General features: G+C 36.2%; 3 protein-coding genes across 3 annotated transcripts in view; 1 reads left to right on the forward strand and 2 right to left on the reverse strand.

The window, feature by feature from the left end:
* The window catches only part of LOC107479444 (uncharacterized), a gene marked incomplete in the record, with an annotated part of 6497 nt that extends 6085 nt beyond the window's left edge, over nt 1-412 (reverse strand). The window contains 1 exon segment of the mRNA XM_052259057.1: nt 1-412. Within this exon segment, the coding sequence (XP_052115017.1) occupies nt 1-284 (284 nt within the window).
* Nucleotides 413-2261: 1849 nt separating this feature from the next.
* On the forward strand, nt 2262-3507 carry LOC110278626 (serine/threonine-protein phosphatase 7 long form homolog). Its single transcript, XM_021136868.1, has 3 exons — nt 2262-2707; nt 2799-2874; nt 2989-3507. The coding sequence occupies exons 1-3, from the start codon at nt 2262-2264 to the stop codon at nt 3505-3507; spliced, it is 1041 nt and encodes a 346-aa protein (XP_020992527.1).
* A 1194-nt stretch (nt 3508-4701) lies between these two features.
* LOC107479457 (uncharacterized) lies at nt 4702-7559 on the reverse strand. Its single transcript, XM_052258304.1, has 4 exons — nt 7145-7559; nt 5565-6557; nt 5095-5486; nt 4702-4956 (listed from the first exon to the last, which is right to left on the reverse strand). Exons 1-4 carry the CDS (start codon nt 7557-7559, stop codon nt 4702-4704), a joined length of 2055 nt encoding a protein of 684 aa, XP_052114264.1.
* Nucleotides 7560-11703: the final 4144 nt, after the last annotated feature.

Consider the following 11703-nt stretch of genomic DNA (forward strand, 5'->3'; position numbering starts at 1 on the left):
TGCCGTTGCTTTCGCGTCAATCGAGACAAGATCGCGAAGACCGCGAGGCCTCCCTTGATGCCCGCTCCGATTGAGAACCCTTTCGCCGAAGCAACGAGGACTCTCCGAAGCTTCTCAAACTCCTTCGGCGGAATTGCGTCGACGATGATCCTCGATGACGACGTCGTCGAGGGAAGAGATCCATTGGAGTGTTTGCAGTCGGAAGATGCATGGTCGTCTTCATTGTGAAAACCGTTTATTTTCACCGGTCGGAGGCCGCCGGTTTCGACGACTGACGGAGACATGGTGGCAGTGGAGGAACCAAGGACGGAGGAGAAAGGTGGAAAATGGAGCAGATGAGCAGAGTACTAGATTTTGTATTTCTATTTTTCGAAACTGAGCTGCCAAAGGAGACAAAAATACAAAAACAAAACACGACTCAGACTGTTGTGGAGGGCAGCTTAATAGTGCGACAAGTGTATGGTTCTGAAGGGAACCAAACCATCCTTATGCCTAACCCGGTCAGTAAAGAAAAAAAAATGAGGAAAAACAAAAAAAACCCGGGCCAGGAGGCATGGCGCTTTTTAATTTGTATATTGAGACCGAAGTAGTATTTTTTATAGTTATTGGGATTCTGTGTGTAATTTTCGGGTACGGACGATGACAAAAGAGAAATTGGAGGCTCAAATTTATAACACCACAAATCGGAGGGTCAGTTTTTCTCAAATCGGACCCTCAGATTTGAATGCAACTGGAACACATTTCTAAGACAATCGAACGGCCAAAAACAAATTTATGAAAGATCGAACGGTGAATGCAATGATGCCCGAAATCTGAGGCTCAGATTTCACTCTTCATCAATTCAATGGACAGAGTTATATCAACAATGATCAATGGTAAAGAAAGACTCTACAATTCTGAGCTTCAGTATTGTGGATTTGTGGTTATTAACCACGTGTGCCCCATGCACATGGGATGGGTGGGGCTTGAAAGCAATTGCACGAGAGTATCTCTTGCTTCTCTCTTCATTCATCCCTTTCAATTCTAATTGGTTCAGTTTCAGCAACCTTTCTTCATCATTTACCTTTCATGGTTTCAAACTCATACATTTACAATAAATAAAAACCACAATGCCTAAGAAAAAAAAATTAGAGAAGTAGATCGTCCTGAACTTCATATTGTTAACTATCTTAGCCAATTTCATTATGTAAGTATTTTTGTTAAATTTTTTTCAATATAAATAGAAAAGTAATTATATTGTAGATTTGATGTAATTTATAGTAAATATATTGTAGATAAACATATATTTTCTGTTGTAATGGTTAGTTTAGTCATACAGACTTGTATTTATATATATACAAGTTTAATCACCCGTGCCATGCACGTGATAAGATTGAAATTATAATTTTAAGTTGTTATGTTAAATTTTATTTTAATTACAATAATTTAATTAATAAAAAAATAACTTGTAAACCTTGAAAGAGGACTTCCCTATTTAATGCTACACAAAGAATCCTTATTTATGGCCAAAAAAATTTTAAACCTTGAAAGTGCAGTTCTTCCATTAGGCAACAAAAATACAGCAATCCCACAAGAAGCAATTAGTGGAATGATTAAAATTACTGATACCACCTGAATAGATTTATTTTATAAATTTAGAGATGTTGATTAATAAATATAAATAATTATAGTAATAGAGTAAAGTTTGTGAATAATCTTATAAATTCATTTGAGTTGTATGAGAATGTAAATTAGTACTTTTAATTTAATGTATAAATTATACTTGTAACAAAATAGATAGCTTGTAATAAAATAGATAGCAATTTGAACTAATTATTGTCATAATTTAAATAATTAAGTTATTGGAGATAATTATTAATTAGTTTTTGTGTTAAAATATAAGTAATAATGCTCATTTTGTTGATAAGAAGCTTAGTGATAATGACAATTAAGTAGAGAAGTTAATTTATTTTTTGTTCCGGTGTATATTTAATGTTAGTTATAAGTCTTTGTATTCATGTATGATTAACTACCAAAAAATAACTTGAGTTAATTATTCGTCTATATTTTGTAGGGCACAAAAACTTTGAGGTGTCTTCACATGAACCCACTGGGATTATACAATCCAAGGTCAGTCAGCTTTGGTAACAGCTCTAGTAAAGAGATGGCATCCAGATACTCATACATTCCATCTCCCAACGGGTGAGTGCGCCGTTACGTTGGAGGATATAACTCGAATCCTAGGTATTCCGATAAATGGTCTTCCCGTGACAGGAACAACCATGACTAGTCAGGAAGCCATGGAAGCTGAATGCTTACATCAATTTGGAGTTGCACCGAGAACCAGTGATTGCAGAGGAAGTTACATCAACATGACCTGGATTAGAAATGTGAAAGAAGGATTAATTTTAAATGATCGAGTTGCCATGAAAAAGTATGTTAAATGCCATATATTGTTGTTGTTTGGGTCAATCTTATTTGCTGATAAGTCTGGGTCAGCGGTTCACTGGAAATTTCTTCCATTGCTTCGTGACTTCTCACGGATACACGAAATTAGCTGGGGATCGGCATCCCTAGCACACTTGTATAGAGCATTGTGTAGAGCATCTCGATTTGATTGTAAAGTGATTGATGGTCCACTGACATTGTTGCATATCTGGGCTTGGATTCGTATGCCGTTCCTTGCTCCGATTTCTAGAACCCCGCGGTTCTTTCCACTGGCTAACCGGTAATATCAAATTTTAAATGAGATTGAATATTATGTTACTTCCTATTGCAATATCTGGTTTGAAACTTTAGTAATAAAAAAATATTGACAGATGGCGTAACTGGGAGCATCATAATTGGCCATATAGATATCATACTGTTGCTTATTTCAGGAGATTGTTAGATGAAGTTTAGGAAGGCCAGGTGTGTTCTCATCCATTGATATAGAAACATCTAGATATACATGTTTCTTGATGCGTTCGTATTATGTAGTGCTTAATAATATTTTTTTATCCAATCCAGTTTGTTTGGGAAGCTTACGGTGTTGATCGGATAGAGGCAGATGTCATTCCAGAAGATATTCGTAGTCAATCAGAAATTTGGAGTGCAACGGTACCGTTGATATTGTTTGAGACTCTTGAATGGCATGCAACCGATAGGTGTAGGACACAATTTGGGTTCGTACAGGGTGTCCCACATCAGGAGAGGTCTCTAGATGGCCAACATGATGAGATTTTGATCGGATCCAAAAATTTGGATTGGTCTGTCACACACAGATTTTGGATAATGCAGTGGACCAACCGATATAGTCATGTCCTAATTCATGAGCATGTGCCTTTGCATCATCCGTTAGAGCTTTACATGTATTGGTACCGAGGAAAATACGGGACTCATTTGCACTTGTCTGATTTGGTCTTACAAGAAGATCAAGAGGGTGTTGCTAACCCGAATCAGCCACACGAGCCCGAGCCGCAACCATCATTACAAAGGGAACAACCTCCACAGTCAACACCACTACAAGAGCAATCTCGCCATCTTTAAATCCGTATGTTCCTCAGACTTATTGCTCATCGCCTTTTACACCGTCATTCCAACCATCTTCAAATCCATATGTTCCATGTGTATCGCCATTTGAAACTGGGGACCAGACATCATTTAGCCAGCTGCTTGGCTTCATGGCTACAGAAGTGGGTCAATCAGTCGTGTAATGTGAGTGAAGTACCCCCACCCAAATCAACGCACCAGAATGTCCTGACCCAAGGTCAGAGGTCATTGGATACCCGAATTCGGTTTCGTTCACCTTCAGGAAATTCTGGAGGCAGATTATCTGTTGACTCAAGTAGGAGTGAAGGCGGTCGAGGTATTGCTAATAGCGATAACTCCCATCGCATCCAAATGGGTCTCATCGAGGAGAGTATGAGGGGTAATGACGTTGATGATGTTGACTATTTGGTAGACTCCCCCGACGGTAATAACGAGGACGATGATGATGACGATGAGGAAGAAGAGGACAATGAGGACAATGAGGTCGATGATGGCCAACATGGTGAAGATGATGACTGTGGTGATGACCCTGGGCCTAGTATAGGTAAGGTAACCCTTAATAGATTGATATCTTTATAGTATATTTTATTGTGTAGAATTTTGCTTGTAGGTTGATATATATATATATATATTGGACAGTATAATTTATTGCATAGAATATTGCTATTAGGTTGATACTTTTGTTATCTTAAAATTTTCTTCAGGTTGGACAGGTACAGAAATAGGTGGGACCTCATCTTCATCTGTTGGAGGCAAAGGATACAACCTAAGAGTTGATCCTCCACGTCGGAGTGCAAATAGATTCACGCCGTCCACATTTACAAATGTTGCGAAAAAGTATAAGAACTTTTGCAAATATGTCAAGGGGGGAATGAGAAGGTAGAATGTTAGAATATGTGGTGGAAAATATGTAGATTTTGTGTAAGAAATATCTGGACTTTGTGTAAAAAAGACATGTACTTTGTGTTGGACATATTAAGACTCTGTGTATGAAATATTTTGACTTTTATAAGTAGCATGACTAGAATGTGTTGAAAGACATAGTATTTGTTAGTTTAATATAAAGTGACAAAGTGGCAACATAATGTATTTGATACAACATAAAATATATAAATTTTACAAATTTGAATGCCACCATAATAATAGTTAGGTATTTTGAGCAACACCGCCTGCACTAAAACCACCAACTTGTCAGCATCTACTACGACTGTGGCCCTCAGCCCCACATTGCTTACAGCGTCTTGGATGACGTAACATTCTTGTGTCCATCTCATTTAAGAACCGGGTCATCTTTGGCCGACCCTTTGTCACTCGCTTCAAAAAGGGATTTGGTACGAACCGAGGTCCATTATACATAGACCATGTGGTAGGATTCCCAAGTGGTCTAAACCTAACTCTATAAACCTTTCGGACCTGGTCCATCTTGTAAACATCATGAACGTACACCTGCCAATCCAATCGTTGATTTGCACAGCAAGCAAAGACATGGCGACATGGTATGCAGTCCACTTAAAATTCACCACAGTCACAACGACGCTGTCGTAGATCAACTGCAAACTCGCAGCCACTAGGCATCTCACGCACCTCAAATATTTCATTCTGTCTATCAAAGCAATTAACCTGAATGTTCCCGGCTGCGCGTTGATTTGCATGCAATTTAGAGGTCACGGTCTCTGAAAACACATAACCAGCATTAATTCGAGCCTCCGCTTCAGCCCTTTTCCTGGTGAATAACTCATTCAATCTGTAAAATGTTGCCTTTACAAGTGCAGTGACTGGGAGATTACGCGCACCCTTCAATACCGAATTAATGCACTCCACTAAATTTGTAGTCATGTGACCCCATCGGTATCCACCATCGAATGCCAAAGCATACTGTTCACGAGGAATTCTATCCAGCCACCTTGTGTATGCTTCACCCCGCTCGTGTAAACGTCCGTAAAGCAACTGGAATTCGTGCACTGTCCTAGAGTATCCTGCGACATGGAAAAAACAAGACATCCATTACAATGATGGTTACTATAACATGAAAAATATGTATTTATTTTAGTTACCTATGTTGACGATAAGCTTTTGGAGATATGGTGCCTTAAATTTTCTCAAAAAATTAGACTCTATATGCCTGATGCAGAACATGTGAAAAGCTCTCGGAGGCGACCAAGCTCCATTACTGCGTTCCACCGCCGAACTTATAGAATCGTGTCGATCAGAGATAAGGCCCACACCATCCCGTGTCACCACATGTCGTCGCAAATTACTAAGGAAAAAATAACATGCATCAGAAGTCTCACTCTCGACAATAGCAAATGCAATGGGCACGATATTATTGTTTCCATCTTGTGAAACTGCCACCAACAGACAACCTTTATATTTTCCATATAAATGAGTCCCGTCTACCTGTACAACTGGTTTGCAGTACCTGAATGCTCTAATGCAAGGGTAATAACTCCAGAAAACCCGATGTAGCACCCGAATATTAGGAACCAATTCATCCCCCTGATAACAAGGCATGGTCTCAAAGTGGACGGCTGCTGATGACTCCTTAGCACACATGGCTTCAAACCATATAGGCAGAGCTTCATAGGAAGCCTCCCAACCTCCAAATATTTTTTCTACTGACTTTTGCTTTGCCAACCATGCTTTGCGATAACTTATAGTGTAATTAAACTTTGATTGAACTTCAGCGATGACAGATTTTACCTTTATGGATGGGTCAGCCTCTACCAATGGCTTAATGGCTTCTGCAATTGTGATTGAATCCAGCTTGAAATGGTCTTGAGAAATACTTGATCTAGTGCAAGTGTGACTACCATTATATCTTCTAATTTTCCAACAATACTTTCTCTGGATCATGCTAACCCTAATCAGCCAATCACAACTTGTTCCGTACTGTGTACATTTGGCATAGAATGTTTGGGGTTCTGATTCATACATCCGGTAATCTACGCCTCTTCGGATAGCATAATCTTTAACTGCCGCAATCACAGATTCACGAGAACTAAATTCCATTTCCACGACAAATTCACCATCTGGCACAACCAAAGGCTCTACAACAACAATATCATGACATAAGTTCATAAAAGTATATGTAAAGGGATAAATACATACAATTTCATTAAACAAATTATAAATATATAAATTTATAATAAAATATTAATATAAAAATACATTAATATATCCATTCACGTAAAATATATAACTTTCATGTTAACAAAAGAATATAAATTATATTATTCGGTAACTGTATAATATAACATAAGAATGTATTATACGGTTATATAATAATATCAACATAATATCTAAATTTAAATAAACATATACATAGATTTTAAATTTTGAATACTTGGACAAAATATATAATAGACATAGATAAATAAATATACAAATATGTATAATATAAATTATATAATCATATAATTCTTAAATATAATTTAATTTTATACACATCAGGATAATAATAATCATACTAATTGTCTTCAATAATAATATATAATAGTGCAATTTATATTTTAATTCTACAAATGTAGTTATACATCACTAATTGCATACAGAACCTAATAATACTCATACTATTTGACATCAAAATTAATTATTTATATCATAAAGTTACTATATAATTATCTAAATTACATACCTGCATTAAAGTTTTCAGGATATTCTGGCACATACATAGCCTCCAGATCCACTGCACGCATAAAAGATGGTTCTTCGAATGGTTGCTGATTTGCTAGTGCATTTGTCACTTCCGCCACATCTGTCTCCATGATGTCAGCAGCTTCATCATCGTCTTCGTTTGGCTGAACAACCTCATAGTTGCTTTCGAACTCTTCCTCGCTATCACTGTTGTAATCTCTCCATTCGATATTCCGATCAGCTTCAGATTGCTGGAACTCAATGTACAGCTCGATAAATGACACTTGTGATCGATTTTCGAAGTAGACTGAAAACATCTCTTGCATGCTCCCTTCATTCGTGACATACTTCGTCTGGAAATGAACAAATTCACTAAACACTGATACAGGATACCGATATAAAATACTCGATATCATCTTCGGTATATGCGGATCTATTCTTTCGCAAATAACACCTTTTAGTTCTTCAAATAGTATTGTAAAAGGAACAATAACATCACATGGATTCTCACATACAAATCTTACTCCCTCAGGTGTTTGTAATAATATCTGACCATGATAATATAATTTTAACATAACTCTATCCTCCATTTTTTTTCAAAACAATGTATCTCCTCTCAACATTAGTTCAAAGTTGCAAAAATAAAAAAGAAACAAACTGAACACAGGCTTAGAACGAAGAAAGAGAAGATGAATTGAAGAAGACGAAGTGTGTGGGGGAGTATATATATATATTACAAATCTGACCCTCAATTTTCAATTTTAATGAATTAAAGTTTTTTTTTTAAATTCGAAAAACTGACCCACAGATTTCAATTTTGCATTTCATAATTTTTTTTAATTCAAAACTTACCTTCCGATTTGCTTTCTTCTATTAAAGAAAAGAAAATCGAAATCCACACAAATCGAAAGCACCGATATGTTCACTCCTTAATTTGAATTTTACATTACTAAAATCTGAGTCTAAGTTTTCTAACCCCCTACAAAACTGAGGCTCCGATTTATATTTTTCAATTTAAAAAAAATCAACTCCATATCTTTCAAAAACACACCAAATTTCCATATCCAAGCATAACACATATTTCAAATTCATAACTAAATAAATGAGTCGAGGCATGGCCGCATAGGCCCTCAATTTTTAATTTTATAATTTTAAAAATTATATTGTTATCGCATGATAGTTTTGTTTATCAAATTCTAAGAATATTATCAGGAAATTAATTATTATTCTTTCAAAAATCAAATAATATAATATTAGATAAGAAAATATTAAAAGAAAGAAAAAGAAAATTAAACAAAAGAATGTTGGTTAATTGTTATTTGAAAATAAAAGTTAATTTTGATTTTTTTATAATCAAATACAAATTTTATGAATAATGAAAATAAGTCATCAATTAATTCTTGTATATTGGCATATATTTATATGTGTTTTATATATTGGCATATATTTATATATTTTTATTGACTATCGATAATTATGTAAAATTAACGATAAATTTGTGGATATTTGATTTATTAAAATTGACAAATTATTCGTCAATTTGATCATTAAAATACCGACAATATTATCTTCTATTTTTTATTTTTTATCTATTTTAAATTAGAAAACAACAACAGTGTCGACGATTTTTTTAGCTATATTTTTTATTAATTTTTTATTTAAAAATAGTAGACAATTAATACAAATAAATTTTTAAATATAAAAATAAAATTTATATTAAATATTAGATAATGAGGCAATAATAAACATTTAAATATAGAAATAAAATTTGTACTAAATATTAGATAATAAATTTACAAACTTATCAAAAAAATAAATAATCCTCTAACATAAAAATTCAGGACACGATAAATAATTAAGTTTGTATCTACTAATAATATTTAAAGGAATAATATTCAAAAAAAGAATAAAACTCACTTTTTTTTATTTCCTACCATGCTAAAAGATACATTTGATATTTTTGAAAAAGGGATTTTAGAAATTAGGATAAAAATTTTTTTGGAATTGAAGGATGAGAGTTTATAATATGTTTATGCAAGAAATCATGAATTGAAATGAAAAAAATAAAAAATTGTGAAGTAAAAACGAATTTACCTCCTCCCCACCATCCTGGCGTTAAACGCCCAAACGCTGCATGTTTTGGGCGTTTAACGCCCATGTGCAGCTTCTCCTGGGCGTTCAACGCCCAGCTGTTGCTTCTTTCTGGCGTTGAACGCCCAGAAGGTGCTTCTTTCTGGCGTTCAACACCCAGAAGATGCTCCTTTTTGGCGTTTAATGCCCAGATGGCTATCCTTACTGGCGTTGAACGCCCAGTAGGTGCTTCTTTTGGGCGTTCAACGCCCAAAACAGCTTTTACTGGCTTTTTCGCACCAGTGAGCTTCCTTTTTTGCTGTTTTATCCTCTGATTCCTTCTGTAACTCTGTGAACTTAAGCAGTTGCTATTTTACCTTGAAGATACTTGACATATACCTGTAAAAATTAATTAATTAACAAATAAGCTTTGTAAATGGCTGGGTTATCTCCCAGCAAACGCTTCTTTATTGTCTTTAGCTGGACTATTATTGAGCTTTATTTAAGTCTCAGTTTTGAGCACTCTTGCTCAAAATTGCTTTCAAGATAATGTTTGACTCTCTGTCCATTAACAATGAACTTTTTGTTAGAATCATTATCCTGGAGCTCTACGTATCCATATGGTGATACACTTGTAATCACATATGGTCCTCTCCACCGGGATTTCAATTTTCCGGGGAATAATCTGAGCCTAGAATTAAATAGCAGAACTTTCTACCCTGGCTCAAAGACTCTGGATGACAATTTCTTATCATGCCATCTTTTTTCTTTCTCTTTGTAAATTTTTGCATTCTCGAAAGCATTGAGTCTAAATTCCTCTAGCTCTTTTAACTGGAGCAATCGTTTTTCTCCAGCTAACTTGGCATCAAGGTTTAGGAATCTGGTTGCCCAGTAGGCCTTATGTTCCAGTTCCACTGGCAAGTGACATGCCTTTCCATACACAAGCTGGTTTGGAGAGGTCCCTATAGGGGTCTTTAATGCTGTTCTGTATGCCCACAGAGCATCATCCAAGCTTCTTGCCCAATCCCTTCTACGGTTAATTACAGTCCGTTCTAGGATTCTTTTAAGTTCTCTATTAGAGACTTCAGCTTGCCCATTTGTCTGTGGATGATATGGAGTGGCCACCCTGTGGCTAACTCCGTATTGAACCAAAGCAGAGTAAAGCTGTTTATTACAGAAATGAGTGCACCCATCACTGATTAATACTCTAGGGGTACCAAATCTGCTGAAGATGTGTTTCTGGAGGAATTTCAGCACTGTCTTAGTATCATTAGTGGGTGTTGCTATAGCTTCTACCCATTTGGATACATAATCCACTGCCACCAGAATATAAGTGTTTGAATATAATGGTGGGAATGGCCCCATGAAGTCAATACCCCATACATCAAACAACTCGATCTCCAAGATCCCTTGTTGAGGCATGGCGTAATTGTGAGGCAGATTGCCAGATCTTTGGCAACTGTCACAATTAAGTACTAAGACTCGGGAGTCTTTATAGAGAGTAGGCTAGTAGAAGCCACATTGGATGACTCTTGTGGTTGTTCGCTCACTTCCAAAATGTCCTCCATACTGTGATCCATGGCAGTGCCAGAGGATCTTCTGTGCTTTTTCTTTAGGCACACATCTACGGATTACTCTGTCTGCACATCTCTTGAAGAGATATGGTTCATTCGAAAGATAGTACTTTGCATCTGTGATCAATTTCTTTGATTGCTGCCTACTGTACTTTTTAGGTATGAACCTTACTGCCTTGTAGTTTGCAATGTCTGCAAACCATGGCACTTCCTGGATGGCAAAGAGTTGCTCATCCGGAAAGGTTTCAGAGATTTCAGTAAGAGGGAGGGACACCCCTTCTACTAGTTCTATTCGGGACAGGTGATCTGCTACTTAGTTCTCTGTCCATTTTCTGTCTCTTATTTCTATATCAAACTCTTGCAGAAGCAATACCCATATGATGAGTCTGGGTTTTGAATCCTGCTTTGTGAGTAGATATTTAAGAGTAGCATGATCAGTGTACACAATCACTTTTGATCCTACTAAATAGGATCTAAACTTGTCAATGGCGTAAACTACTGCAAGCAACTCTTTTTCTGTGGTTGTGTAATTCTTCTGTGCATCATTTAAAACACGACTGGCATAGTAAATGACGTGCAGAAGCTTGTCATGCCTTTATCCCAACACTGCACCAATGGCATGGTCACTGGCATCACACATTAATTCAAATGGTAATGTCCAGTCTAGTGCAGAGATGACTGGTGCTGTGAGCAGCTTAGCTTTCAGAGTCTCAAACGCTTGCAGACACTCTTGATCAAAGATAAATGGCGTGTCAGCAGCTAGCAGATTACTTAGAGGTTTGGCAATTTTTGAAAAAATCATTTATAAACCTCCTATAGAATCCTGCATGCCCCAGAAAGCTTTTGATTGCCTTAACATTGGCTGGTGGTGGTAATTTTTCAATTGCCTCTACCTTAGCTTGATCCATTTCTATTC

Source organism: Arachis duranensis, chromosome 3, assembly GCF_000817695.3.
Source record: "Arachis duranensis cultivar V14167 chromosome 3, aradu.V14167.gnm2.J7QH, whole genome shotgun sequence".
Lineage (NCBI taxonomy): Eukaryota > Viridiplantae > Streptophyta > Magnoliopsida > Fabales > Fabaceae > Arachis > Arachis duranensis.